This window comes from Hipposideros armiger, unplaced genomic scaffold (genome assembly GCF_001890085.2).
Source record: "Hipposideros armiger isolate ML-2016 unplaced genomic scaffold, ASM189008v1 scaffold_281, whole genome shotgun sequence".
In the NCBI taxonomy this organism is placed as follows: Eukaryota; Metazoa; Chordata; class Mammalia; order Chiroptera; family Hipposideridae; genus Hipposideros; species Hipposideros armiger.
In genome coordinates this window covers 784,099-798,775 of record NW_017731631.1, presented here as the reverse complement: position 1 = coordinate 798,775, position 14,677 = coordinate 784,099, and the positions used below count along the sequence as shown (strand labels likewise).

Here is a 14,677-nt window from a genome sequence, read left to right as displayed (position 1 = left end):
CTCTTCCCGGGTGAGGCATTCGCTCGCCGGCCACTGGAAGGCCGCTTACAGCAGCTCACAGCAGCTCACGAAACCTCATGCCAGCTGCCAGCCAGCCCCACTGCAGCCTACGCCGTCGCCGGCAACTCATGGCAGCCCAGCTCCAGGTTGAGCTGTTGTTCACCATCTTAGCTGTAGAGGGAGCAGCGTCACTGGCCCTCATATGTGGGATCCGAACTGTTGCCCTGCTGCTCAGAGCTGGTGTCCCAAGTTCACTCCCAACCAACGCGCCACTCGGCCGGCCCTCTTCTCCTTCTTAAGGAAGTCTTTTTAACATTTCTTGTAATAGTGGTTTGGTGGTAATGAATTCCTTTAGGTTTCTTGTCTGGGAAGCTCTATCTGTCTTTGCATTCTAAGGGATAGGTTTGCTGGGTAGAGTATCCTTGGTTGTAGGTCCTTTCTTTTCATCACTTTCAATATTTTGTGCCAATCCCTCTGGCCTGCAAAGTTTCTGTTGAGAAATTAGCTGATAGTCTTATGGAAGCTCCCTTGTAGGTAAATAACTGCTATTCTCTTGCTGCTTTTAAGATTCTTTCTTGTCTTTAACCTTTAGAATTTTAATTCTGATGTGTCTTGGTGTGGACCTCTTTGGATTCATTTTGTTTGGGATTCTGCACTTCCTGGGAATGTGTGTCTGTTTCAAAAGCCAGGTTAGGGAAGTTTTACATCATTATTTCTCAAATAGGTTTTCAATTCCTTACTCTCTCTTTTCTCCTTCTGGTACCCCTATGATGCGAATGTTGATACACTTGATATTGACCCAGAGACCCCTTAAATTGTCATTTTTTAAATTTTTTTTTCTGTTCTGATTGGGTGTTTTCTGCTACCTTGTCTTCTAAATTGCTGATTCAGTCCTCTGCTTCATCTAATCTACTGTTGATTCCCTCTAATGTAGTCTTCATTTCAGTTATTGTAGTCTTTATTTCTGACTGGTGCTTTTTTATGTTTCCTGTCTCTTTGTTGAAGTTTTCCCTGAGATCAAGCATCTTTATAACCAGTGTTTTGAACTCTGCATCTGGAAGATTGTTTGTCTCCATTTTGTTTAGTTCTTTCTCTGGAACTTTTATTTGGAACATGTTTCTTTGTGTCCCCGTTTTGGCTGCCTTCCTGTGTTTGTTTCCATATGTTAGGTAGGGCTGCTATGTCTCCCAGTGTTAGCAGAGTGGCTTTATGTACTAGGGGTTCTGTGGGACCCAGTGGCACAGCCTCCCTGGTCACCACAGCCTGGTGCTCCAGGTGTGTTCTTTGTGTGGGTTGTATGTGCCCTGCAGTTGTAGTTGAGTCCTGGTTGCTGTTGGCACATCAGTGGTTGGGATTGACCCTTAGGCTGATGAGTTGTGAGGACTGGCTCTGACTACAGTGAAGGAGTTGTTGTACAGAGGTTCACCCTACAGAGCAGGATTCACTTTAGAATGGCACTGATGCCTGCTCATTCTTCCCTTTGGGAGTGTCATTTTTGGAGGTGGCCAGGTGATGCTCTGTCTTGGTCTGAAGCTGGCCTCTGGGCGTGACAGACTCAGGGCCTTCTGGCAGGGGACCCATGTAGGCCAAGTTTAGCTGTAGTTTGTGTCTTGGCATGAGACACAAAGCAATTTGCATATGGCCGCCTTCTGCACTGGGCTTGGAGGTGCCTCAAGAGGCCAAGCTGTGAACCAAGGCTGGCTGCCACTAGTGCTGGACTTAGGGCTGCTCAGCCAGAGGTACAGGACATGCCGAAGCCAGTTGCTGCTTCTTTGGCTTTTGAGAATGTTTGAGAGATTTTTTGGAAAGCCTGCAGTATTAGCCAGGATAGGCAATTTATATGAAAAAGCTACTGGAAGCAGTTTGGGAATGCCTGAAAGTTGGGTGGGGTGGTGTTTCAGAATCAGCAGGGCAGGGCGAATGAAGGGTGTTAGCCAGGTTGATGGAGACTCAGATATAGTGGCATCCTGTGTCTGCACACCGGGAGGGAGGAGGGCTCAAAAATGAAACAATGGCTTCCACCAACTTTTCCATGCAGAAGAAAGCTGCCCCTCCAGCCCTTGCCTTGAAGCCAAACAATTCAGTTTCTCCCCCATATGTTCCTGGCACCCTTCAAGCTGCTGCCCCAGTGTTGGAGCTCAGAGCGAGGGAGTCCATGTGCGTGCGTTTTAATAGGAATGCCTGGGACTGCAGCTGCCCTTGTATCACTCAGCCAAAATCTCCTCTGGTTTTCACAACCAGAAGTTATGAGGACTTCTCTCCTCAGCTCTGAAGCCGTAGGCTAGGGAATCTAGTGTGGGTCTGGGACCTCTCACTCCTCCGGGGTGGAGGGACCTCCACAGCCGAGATGTCCCTCCTGATTTTTAATGGTCACACGTGGGTTATGGGACCAGCTCGTTCTGCATCTCTGCCCCTCCTACCGGTTTTGAGGTGACTTCTTCTCTGTGTTATTAGTTGTAGGGCTTCTGTTCATCTAGACTTCAGAGGCAATTCTCAATGATGGTTGTTCAATAGTTTAGTTGTAATTTTGATGTGTTTGTGAGAGGAGGTAAGCACAACATTTACTTACTCCACCATGTTGACCAGAAATCTCCTTTGCTCATTTTTTAGTTAGATTGTCTTTTTATTATTGAGTTGTAAGAGTTCTGTATATATTCTGTTTTTTTTTCATATATCCGTCCTTTCTCAGATATATGATTTACAGATATTTTCCCCATTCTGTGGGTTATCTCTTCACTTCCTTGTTGGTGTCTTTTGAAGCATATAAATTGCTAATTTTGATGAAGTTCGACTGATCTATTTTTTTGTTCCTTATGCTATTGGTGTCATATCTAAGAAACTGTTGCCTAATCCAAGGTCACCTATGTTTTCTTCTAAGAGCTTTATGGTTTTACAAGTTGTGATCAAACAATACAGTGAAGTTTAAATTTAAAAAATTATTACAGTAAAAGAAACATTGCCATTAATCTTCCCCACTTTGAACACATTTATCCCATCATTCTTGCCACTTTCTGAAGCAGTTCTGGAAGTCCTCTTTCATGAGTGTCTTTAGTTGCACTGTCGTGGCTGCCTTAATGTTCTGAATTAATTCAAAACGTTTACCTTTCATGGTCATTTTGACTTTGGGGAAGAGCCAGATCTTGGTGCCAGATCCTGTGAATGAGGTGGATGAGCACACGCCATAATATTTTTATTTGACAGAAATTGCAGGACCAGAAGTGATGTGTGACACGGAGTGTTGTCCATGATGGAGGGTTAAACCGTTTGCCCGTTTCTTGTTAATGCGTTGTTCGTGATCCATGATTTACGGCACACTTTAAAATACACCTTCTCTAAACCATAGCTCGCACTCAACTGACAGCCCCAAACAAGTTGAAACTTGTCACATACTGTTACTGAGCTTCTATGCGCCGCTTCCCATATTGAAGATCCCTGCCTTTTCATTGGATGGCACTTGGCAGCAGCATTCACTGTATTTTTTTAAGATTATATTGGGCAATTGGGGAAGGGGAACAGTGTTGGGGAATTCGGGAAGGAGAACAGCCAAGTTATTATCCTTCATTCTTAGTTGTGGAGGGTGCACCTAGCTCAGCTCCAAGTCCAGTCGCCATCTGGCCGCCCTTCAGCAGCTCACAGCTGCTCAGCTCGAGGTGCTGTGCTCAATCTTAGTTGCAGGGGGGCACAGCCCACCATCCCAAGTGGTAGTCAAACCTATAACCTTGTTAGGAGCACATGCTCTCACCAGCTGAGCCATCCTGTCACCTGTTGGCAGTTCAGCAGCAGCTCAGCTCGGGCTCAGCTCACAGGCCCATGTGGGAATCGAACCGGCGAACCTGTTGCTCAGAGCTCGCGTGCACTCTTAACTAACTGAGCCATTTGGCCAGTCCCTGTATTTTAAAGTCAGGTCTTTGATCCATTTTGAGTTAATTTTTGTATATAGTGTGAGCTAGTGGTCTATTTAATTTTATGTGGATATCCAGTTGTCCTTTCTTTTGTTTTTCAGCAAGTTGAGCTTTCAGATACCTGCAGCATATCCAACTAGGTGGATATTAAAACCTAGCACTCATATAAATGAAGATAAAATTGTGGTAGTACAGAAAGTGTCCCGAGAGATTGGAAAAAAATGTCAATGAGCGAATGGAAGGTAACCACTATCTAATCAGGTGGCCAAAAGGAGCCAGCAAAACAAACTGGAAAAAAAGTTAGAGATAGTAGAACTAGGAAAGAGTGATATCCAACTAACCTCTGGACATATCCACCTAGATATTTGAAAAGCACCTCGTATTCAGTATCTCTAAAAACCACTCAGATTGAATCCAGTCCTCTCTATTCTTCCCATGTTGGTTAATAGTGCCACAGTTCACAAAATGTGTCTGGTAATTTGGGTAATTTTAAGCTTTATGCTTTCCTTAATCCTTCTACATTTAATTATTCACCAAGCCTGCTGAATTCCACTTCTTTAGTATTGTCTAAAACCCACTGGTTCTGCTCTGGTTCTTGCCTTTATTGCTCATCCAGACTATTGTAGTAGTCTCCATTCTGGTCTTTTATCTGCATTATATCCTCTTGACAGAATTTTTATGAAACACAAATGTTAAGTTACTTTCCTGCTTAGAAAAATATCTTTTGTTATTTACCATATAATGTTTCTTACAATCAAATCCTTACATGTCTCCCTTTACAGCCTCCTCTTTTAACAAACATTGAGGTATAATATGCATACAATAAAGTGCTTAAAGTGCACTAACCTTAAGTACTCAACTTTATGAATTTTTACACACACACATACACACATAACCATTCCCCAGATCAAGATATAGAACATTTCCACCACCCCAGAAAACTCCTTCAGGCCCCTTCCTAATCAATATCCAACCCCAAGTTTTATTCTGACTTCTATTACCATAGATTAGATTTGAACATCTTATAAATGTACACTATATGTACGGTATGTACTCTTTTGTCTCTGGTTCAATATTATGATGATCTTTTACTCATCATATCTATGAGATTCATCCACATTGCCAGTGTCAGTAGCTCGTTCATCTCTATTGCTGTGTACTGTTTGAATATACCACGGAATCTACTTAGGCATTCACCTGATGATGGACATTTGAGTTGTTTCAAGTTTGCCGCTGTTATGAATAATGCTGCTATGAATATTCTTGTGTATGTCTTTCATAGACATATGCACTCATTTTTAATACCCAAGAGTGGAATTGGTGAATCAGAGGGTTTAAGTCTGCTCTTTAGCAGCTCCTTACACAACCTGTATTCCTACTTTTAGTATCATTAAAATGAACTTCTATTTGCTTTATTACGTCATGTAGTCTACCCCCTGAGCTATAGAAACTAAGTCTGAGAGATAGCAAATTAATACATTCAAGGTCACAGACTGGGACTTCCCCATATTTCCCGTGATTTTTAAAAATAATTGCCAATGACTCAGTAACGACATCGATTTTTTTCTTCCAAATGTAGTTGACATTCAGTATTTTGTATTCATTTCAGGTGTACAGCATGGTGGTTAGACATTTATATAATTTATGAAGTGATCCCCCTGATAAGCCTAGTACCTACCAGGCATCAGACATAGTTATTACAATATTAATGACTATATCCCCTATGCTGTAATTTATATCCCCATGAGTCTTTTGTAACTACCAATTGGTATTTCTTAATCCCTTCAATTTTTTCAACCAGCCCTCCAATCCCCCTCCCATCTTGCAACCATCTGTTTGTTCTCTGTATTTATGAATCTCTGTTTTGTTTGTTCGTTTATTCTATTTTTTAGATTCCACATATAAGTGAAATTATATGGTATTTGTCTTTCTCTGTCTGACTTAATTTCACTTAGAATAATACCCTGTAGGTCCATCCATGTTGTCGCAAATGGGAATATTTCATCTTTTCTTATGGCCAAGTACAATTCCATTGTCTATATGTACCAAATTTTCTTTATCCAGTCATCTATTGATGGGCACTTAGGTTGCTTTCATATTTTGGCTATTGTAAATAATGTTGCAATGGACATAGGGGTGCATATATCTTTTCAAATTAGTGTCCAAAAGTGGAATTGCTGGTTATTAAGGTAATTCTATTTTTTTAATTTTTAGAGGACCTTCCATTCTGTTTTCCATAATGGCTACACTAATTTGCAATCCCAACAACAGTACATGAGGGTTCCCTTTTCTCCACATCATCACCAATACATTTTGTTTGTTATTTTATTGATGATAGGCATTCTGACAGGTGAGAGGTGATATTTTGTAAAATTTTAAAATTGGTTTATACTTATATTTGCAAAAAAAATCTGGTAGCATAGGAATTACCCCTGGGGAATGGGGATGCAAGTGCTTGTGGTAGGCGGAGTCTTAAAGGGTCATTTTTCCTCTTTATAGATGTCTGCATTTTTGAAATTCTTTAGATAAACATGTTTTACTGTTGCAGACTTTTTTTAAAAAAAATCACAAAATAATAAAACAAATGGTGTAAGAAAGTAGTCCAGTTTCATTTTTTTGCATGTATCTGTCCAGTTTTCCCAGTACCATTTATCAAATAGACTATATTGGTTTTATATTAAAGTATATTTTGTCTGGTATAAGTATTGCTACCCCAAGTTATTTATCACTTCTATTTGCATGGCATATCTTTTTCTATGCTTTTACTTTCAGTGTGTGTGTCTCGATCTGAAATGAGCAGCATATGTAAGGGTGGTGTTTTCTTTATCTACTCAGCCTCCCTATGTCTTTCAATTCAAACCTTCAATCCATTTACATTTAAAGTAAATGTTGATAGATATGTAGTTATTGCCATTTTATTGTTTTTTATCTTTTTTTTTCTGCTTAAGTCCCTTTAACATTTCTTGTAATCCTGGTTTGGTAGTGATGAACTCCTTTAGATTTTTCTTGTCTGGGAAGCTCTTTATCTGTCCTTCGATTCTAAATGATAGCTTTGCTGGGTAGAGTAATCTTGGTTGTACGTCCTTGCTTTCCATCACTTTCAATATTTCATGTCCCTCCCTTCTTGCCTGAAAAGTTTCTGTTGAGAAATCAACTGACAGTCTTATGGGAGCTCCCTTGTAGGTAACTAACTGCTCTTCTCTTGCTGCTTTTAGGATGCTCTTTGTCTTTAACCTTTGGCATTTTCATTATGATGTATCTTGGTGTAGGCTTCTTTGGGTTCACCTTATTTTGGACTGTGTGCTTCCTGTACTTGTATGTCTGTTTCTTTCGCTAGGTTGGGGAATGTTTCAGTCATTGTTTCTTCAAATACATTCTCAATCCCTTGCTCTCTCTCTCCTCCTGGTACCCCTATAATGTGAATATTATTAAGCTTGATGTTGTCCCAGAGGTCCCTTAAACTATCCTCATTTTTTTAATTCTTTTTTTTCTTTTTGCTGTTCCTACTGGATGTTTTCTGCTATCTTGTCTTCCAAATCGCTAGTTCAATCCTCTGCTTCATCTAACCTGCTGTTGATTCCTTCTGGTGTAGTCTTCATTTCTGACTGGATCTTTTTTATGTTTTCTATCTCCACTTTTATGTTTCCTATCTCTTTGTTGAAGTTCTCACTGAGATCATTGAGCATCCTCATAACCAGTGTTTTGCACTCTGCATTTGGTAGATTGCTTGTCTCCATTTTGTTTAGTTCTTTTTCTGGAGCTTTGTTGTGATTGTCCATTTTGGACATGTTTCTTTGTCTCCTCATTTTGCCTGCTTCCCTATGTTTGTTTCTGTGTATTAGGTAGAGCTGCTTTGTCTCCCGGTCTTGGTACAGTGGCCTTATGTAGTAGGTGTCCTGTGAGGCCCAGTAGCACAATCTCACTTGTCACCTGAGCCAGTTGCTCTAGGTGTTTCCCTATTGTGGGTTGTGTGTGCCTTTCTCTTATAGTTGAGCCTTAGTTGCTGTTTACACATCAGTGGGGGAAATTGACCCTCAGGCTTATTGGTTGTGAGAACTGACTGAATACAGTAGAGGAGCTGTTGTGCAGGGGCTGACCCTATGGAGCTGGATTTACTTTAGCGGGGCTCTGGTGCCTCCTGAGTCTGCTGTTTGGGTGTGTTGTTTGTGGAGGTGGTTGGGTTGTTCTCTGTTGTTGTCTGAAGCTGGCCACCAATTGTTTTGTTTCTGGTGTTTTTTTTGTGGGGGGGTGCTCTGGTGTAGGCCAAGGTCAGCTGCCTGTGCCCTGCCCACTTGATATGAGCTACAAAGTGACCTGCAGATTTTTTCCACTTGTGCTGGGCTTGGAGGTGCCTGAGAGAGGGAAAACTGCAAAATGAGGCTGGCTGCTGCTACTGTCTGGCGTGGAGCTGCTTAGCAAGAGTTACGGGGCACATTGAGGCCAGATGCTGTTTGGTTGGGGTTTGTGAACCTTTGAGAAGTTTAGGAAACCTGCAGCAGGAGCCATGACAAGCCATTTGCGTGGAAAAGCCACTGGAAGTGACTTGGGTGGGCCCGCATGTTGGGTGGGGTGGGATCTCAGGGAATCACCAGAGTAGGGTGGACGTTGGTAGTCAGGTTGATGGAGACTCAGATATGGCACCTGTCTTCCTCTGGACACTGGGTGGGGGAGGGCTCAAAAAAGAAACAGTGGCTTTTGTCAGCACTTCTGTCTGGGAGAAAGCTGCCCCCTTCCGCCCTTGTCCTGAAGTCAGGCAATTCAATTCCTCTCCATATGTTCCTGGCGCTTTTGGAGCTGCTGCCCCAGCGCAGGAGCTCAGAGCAAGTGAGTCCGTCAGTGAGTAAGTCCATGCACGGGGCCCTTAAGAGGAACTTCTGGGACTTGAGTTACCCTCCAGGTCACTGAGCAACAATCTGCACTGATTTTCACAGTCAGATGTCATGGGGACTTCTTTGCCCAGCCCTGGAACCCTGGGCCAGGGATCCTGGTATGAGACTGGGACCCCTTGCTCCTCAGGGGACACCTCCACAGCTGAGATAACCTTCCTGATTTTTAAACACCACATGTGTGGGTGGGACCAGCCAGGTCTGCATTTCTGCCCCTCCTACCAGTCTCTAGCTGGCTGCTTCTATATATCCTTAGTTATAGGACTTGTGTTCTGCAAGACTTCAGATGATTCTCAATGATTATTGTTCTGTAGTTTAGTTGTAGGTTTGAGGTGATCATGGGAGGAGGTGAGCACATTGTTTACCAACTCAGCCATCTTGACTGGAGTCTCAGAGCATCAGATATCCATGTTTTTAAAATATTTTAGGTTAGTTATCGAGTACATCTAACTTGAAAAATGTTCAAATTTTTGAAGTGCTTAACCCTTTTCATGTCTTACACTGTTTTGTCACAGTGGTAGAGCTCCTAATCTCGTTTCACGGTGCTGTGAAGTACTGCATTTTCAATTATTGTAACATTCTGAAAGTGATCCTATAGTGCCTAAATATTTCAAAATCTTTTCAAAACACCTTTGATTACTGTTTTTTGTTGTTGTTGTTTGTTTGTTTTGCTTGCTGCTTAAATTTTTCTTTTTAACTATACTTTGTGTTGAGTTGTGCTAATGAAAATAATTTGTTTAAATTCTGTCCTTTTTCCTTACCAATTTTTATTTCAGATGATAACATCTTTGAAAATCCTATGGTACATGAAGCTATACGAATGGGGTTCAGTTTCAGGGACATTAAGAAAATAATAGAGGAAAAAATTCAGACATCTGGGAGCAACTATAAATCACTCGAGGTTCTCGTTGCAGATCTGGTGAATGCTCAGAAAGACAATACACATGATGAATCAAGTCAGACTTCATTGCAGAAAGGTATGCATGGCTGGTTTTAAAAAACAAGAGACACCTAACAGCAGTTCATTATGGATAGTATCCTATGACTCTGTGGTTCATTCATTTCCCTCCTTTCATATCCCCTTTAAGATAAACATTTTTGTAACTTTTTATTATGAAAAATGTCAAACATACTCAAAAGTGGAGAGAACAGTATAGTGAACTCTGACATATCCATCAATCAGTTTCAATAATTATCTACACATTTACAGTCTTGTTTCATTCCACCCCCTTTTTGCTATAGTATTTTAAAGTAAATCCTATACATTCTATATTTTATTTACATATAAATATTTAACAGATAAAGCCTTTTTAAAATCTAACCTTAACGTTGTCTACCGTAGACAGGGTGGCTTAAACAAAATACATTTAATTCTCACAGTTTTGGAGGCTGGAAAGTCCAAGATCTAAGTTCAGGCAGATTTGGTTCCTGATGAGGACTTCTTCCAGACTTGCAGATGACCGACAAAAAGAGCACTCTGGTTTCTCTTCCTCTTCTTAATTATAAGGATACTAATCCCATCATGGGGTCCCACCCTTATGTCCTCATCTAAACCAAATTATCTCCCAAAGGCCCCATCTCCAAGTACCGTCGCATGGCGTGTTAGGGCTTCAACATAAGAATTTTGAGGAGACATAGGCATTTAGTCCATCATATACTATTATCACACTTAATGAAATCATGATATCATCTAAAACTCAGTTGGTTTTAATTTTCCCCATTGTCTTAAAATGTTTCTACAGTTGATTTGTTCTAATCAGGATCCAAGTAAGATCCACTGATGCTTTAATTTTAAAAGTGAATTTACACTCTATTTTAGATAAATAACAACAACTAACTTTTATCATTGTGTGTAGTATAAGTTTTTATAGTTGAAACTGTTTGGATATAGAATGTTCTGCACCTTTTCATATAAAAGAGTCATTATGACCAGAACTTGAATGAATGGCACCTTAATACTGTGAATCATATAGAAAGTGTATTAAATAATGTAGAAGAGAAGCATATAAACTCCTTTTAGGGGAAAAAAATATTAAAAAATACAGGTTCTTCCTTTAAGGGGGACAGCACCTCTAGTGCTTGCCAGCAACATTGAATGTTAAGGAAAACATGTCAAATTGAATACATTTTTTTAAATTGGGGAATTGGGGGAAGGGGAACAGACAAGTTGCTGTCATTTTGTTCTTCAGTCTAGTTGTGGAGGACGTTGCTTCACTGGCCCAAGTTGACACCATCATTGCGCTCTTCCTGGGAGAGGCAGATCAGTCGCTGGCTTCCGGACGGCCGCTCATGCTGGCTGCTGGCTACATACAGTAGCCCATGGCAACCCACTGCCACAGGAGCTGCAGCCTATGCAGTCGCCAGCAACTCACGGCAGCCCAGCTCCAGGTTGAGCTGTTGTTCAGCATCTTAGCTGTGGAGGGCAGTGTCACTGGCCCTCATATGTGGGATCCGAACCGGGGCCCTCTGGCGTCCCAAGCCAGTTCTTAACCATCGCACCACTCGGCCGGCCCTGTAGTTTTGATTATACCCAGGAGGTTGGTTGCCTTTTGAGAAAAAATGAGATTAAATAATCCTTTCCTCTTGCCTGAGCTAGGGAAACCTTTCTGAAACACAAATCTGAGCATCTCTCTCCAGGATAAAACCTTTCACCAGCTCCCAGGGCCCTGAGGATCAAATCTAAATTCCTTTACATGGGTTGCCAAATATTTCATGATCAAGTTCCTGCTAACATCTATAGCCTCATCTCATGCTGTTTCCCCATCGCATTCTGTTTCCAATTCTTACCTGTGGATTCACAGTTTCTGTGTCTTTCCTTGGAGCCTGCTTATGCCATTTCCTTTGCCTAGAACACCCTTCTTCCACTGCCTCTCCTCTCAAGGTCTTCTCCCTCTCCTAGTGTACTCTTACTCATCCTGTAGGACCCAGCTTAGGTATACTCTCCTGTAGAAGGTCTTCCCTTTACGCGTTCATACATGCACACACTGATACCCTTCCTGTGTTCTTCATAACACATTATAACTACCTTTATATCACACTCTACTATAATTGCCCGTCTGTTTATGCTCCTTACTTGTCTGTGAATGTTTGGGGACCTGGGGTGTATATTTGTTCATTGGTGTATCTCTAGTGCCTAGAACCTAGGAGTGTGAAGTAAGTATTTGTTGAATAAAGTTAAACCTCTATGTCCCAAACTTATTTTCAAAATCGTGTTCCCCAGGGTATTAAAAGATGCCATGAAAAAAGAGCCCCATAGTTAAATAGGGAACTCCATTGTGAATTTCTAACAGGGGACATAAAATATATTATACTGCCCTGAACCTGATAACAGTGGTTCCCAAATGCCAGTGTGCCCAACCCCAACAATTTTAGATTTAGTGAGTGGGGCCTAGGAATCTATTGTTAAGACTGCCCCAAGTGGGCCGGCTGAGTGGCTCAGTTGGTTAAGAGATTGCTCAAGAGTGCGAGCTCTGAGCAACAGGGTTACTGGTTCGATTCCCACGGCCAGTAAGCTGCGCCCGAGCTGAGCTGCCACTGATCTGCCAGCAGGTGGCAGGATGGCTCAGTTTATGAGAGCACTTGCTCCTAAAAAGGTTGCCGATTTGACTCCCACATGGGATGGTGGGCTATGCCCCCGTGCAACTAAGATTGAACAGGGCACCTTAAGCTGAGTGGCCATGAGCTGCTGACGGGTGGCCGGATGGCAACTGGACTTGGAGCTGAGCTAGCTGCGCCCTCCTCAACTAAGATGGAAGGACAACAGCTTGGCTGTTCCCCTTCCCCAATTCCCCAATAAAATCTTTAAAAAAAAAGCCCCAAGTGATTCACATGTGAGGCTAGATTTGGAAACCACTGATATACAATACTTACAGAGATTGTTAAAATATGTAATGCATTTGGAATAGTGCCTAGCACATGGTAATAAGCGCTATATTACTGTTAACTGCTGCTATTGATGTCATTATAGTTATATAAGACCATGAAACACATTTTTGTGGCATATTTGTTAACACTTCATAAAACCTAGTTTGAGAAAGGCTGAATTAAGCAAGCACTTCAGTGCATGCTGATGGCACCCAAATCGCTATCTCTATACCTGACTTCTGACCTCAAGACTTGACTCGCCAATTGCCTACTGGACATTTTTATATGGATGCCCTGTAGATATCTCAAAAATACTTTGAAAATCCCAAACCTTATATTTCCTATTGGCATCACCATCCCCTTGTCAGCCACACTAGAAATCTTGAAATCAACTACATTTCCTCTTTCTTCCTCATCCCTCATATCTCGTCAGTCACCAAATCCCACTTGTCCCACTTCAGAAATGTCTCTCAAATCCCTCCCTCCATTACCAAAATAAGCCAGGCTACTTCTTTTACTTGACCCTTGCTTCTCTGCCTGGCAAATTGCTGACCACGTTTAAATGTCACTCCTCCATCTCGCTCCCGCCCCACCCAGCAGCTGCCAACTCATTGAAGCCTTTCCCAACTAGTCTGAACAGAACTTGTTCTCTCATCTTGTCCCAGAGCACTTTGTATGTAACTTTATTACAGCACTTACCACTTTGTACTTTGTGCTTAACTTCATTGCCTCAGTCCACGTCCTTCTTTCCTAGCATTTGAGCTACTTAAGAGCAGATGCCATGTGTGAATCATTCTGTCTCCCAACACTTGATTAGCGCATGGCACATGGTAGGGGTCAGACTTCTTCGTGGATTTCCTCATCTGACATGGTCTGCTCAGTCTCTGAGTAGCCGGGGATGGTCTCATCTTGGATGTAAGAGTGGCTCAGTGGCTCTTGCAGGTGTGGCCAGGCTGCTTAGGAATGATGAGGTCTCCTTCTCAGACTTGTTTCAGTGAATTTAAACAACTGAGGAAGGCCACAATTAACTCATTTCTTTTCTCTCTACAGAGATTAGTACTGAAGAGCAACTAAGGCTCCTGCAAGAGGAGAAGCTTTGCAAAATCTGTATGGATAGAAATATTGCTGTCGTGTTTATTCCTTGTGGACATCTGGTCACTTGTAAACAATGTGCTGAAGCAGTTGATAAATGTCCCATGTGCTACACAATCATTACTTTTAAGCAAAAAATTTTCATGTCTTAATCTAACTCTACAGTAGGCGTGTTATGTTCTTATAACCCTGATTGAATGTATGATGTGAACCGACTTTAAGTAACCAGCATTGAATTCCATTAGCATCTGCTACCAAGTAGAAAAAAATGTAAACTGCAGTGTTTTAGTTGGCAATCTAAAATTTTAATTTCTGGATTTCTCAGGATATTAGCTGTATTATCCTATTTTTTCTTTTACTGTTATTTAATTCAAACCCTAGACTAAGAAGTATCATACTGTAACTGATCACAATGTGTATTTTAGTACACTGACTTAGCTTTTAAATATAACTGAATCAATCTACTGAATTTTTCATTCTTCTCAGATAGGCTTAACAAATGGAGCATTCTGTGTAAACGTAGAGATTAATCTCAATCACATAATTTGTGTGAAAAAGGAATGAACAGTTCCACACTGGTAGCAAGATATAGATTATTTTTCAATATTTGTATTTTCAGATTCTGTCCATTTTCTTTTAAAATTATACACTCATAGTTGGGTGGATAATTTTTTTAAAAAATGACTTTGCCATTGTTAAAAGTGTATTTAATGATAGAATGCAATCTAGCCTACATGTACTGACATGGAAAGATGTCCAAGATATATTAAGTGTAAAATGCAAGTGGCAAAACACTATGTATTGAATGCGCCAAATGAAGGTGTGTGTGTTTTGTATATGTGTAGAACAAAAGATATGGAAAGATACGCACCAAACTGTTAAATGTGGTTTCTCTTGAGGGGGGTGAGGCCTGGGCCCCAGGGTGGCTTACAC

General features: G+C 41.3%; 1 protein-coding gene across 6 annotated transcripts in view; it reads left to right on the top strand.

Annotated features, from left to right (window-relative positions):
* Positions 1-14,342, top strand: part of XIAP (X-linked inhibitor of apoptosis) — a 50,635-nt gene extending 36,293 nt beyond the window's left edge. For 5 of the 6 annotated variants that reach the window (XM_019657936.1, XM_019657935.1, XM_019657934.1 and 2 more), the window contains 2 exons: positions 9,565-9,765; positions 13,703-14,342. In XM_019657936.1, coding sequence (XP_019513481.1) covers positions 9,565-9,765; positions 13,703-13,896 — 395 coding nt within the window. In that variant the 3' untranslated portion in view covers positions 13,897-14,342. The remainder of the gene's footprint in view (positions 1-9,564; positions 9,766-13,702) is intronic. The other variant, XM_019657939.1, reaches the window with a different exon arrangement.
* Positions 14,343-14,677: the final 335 nt, after the last annotated feature.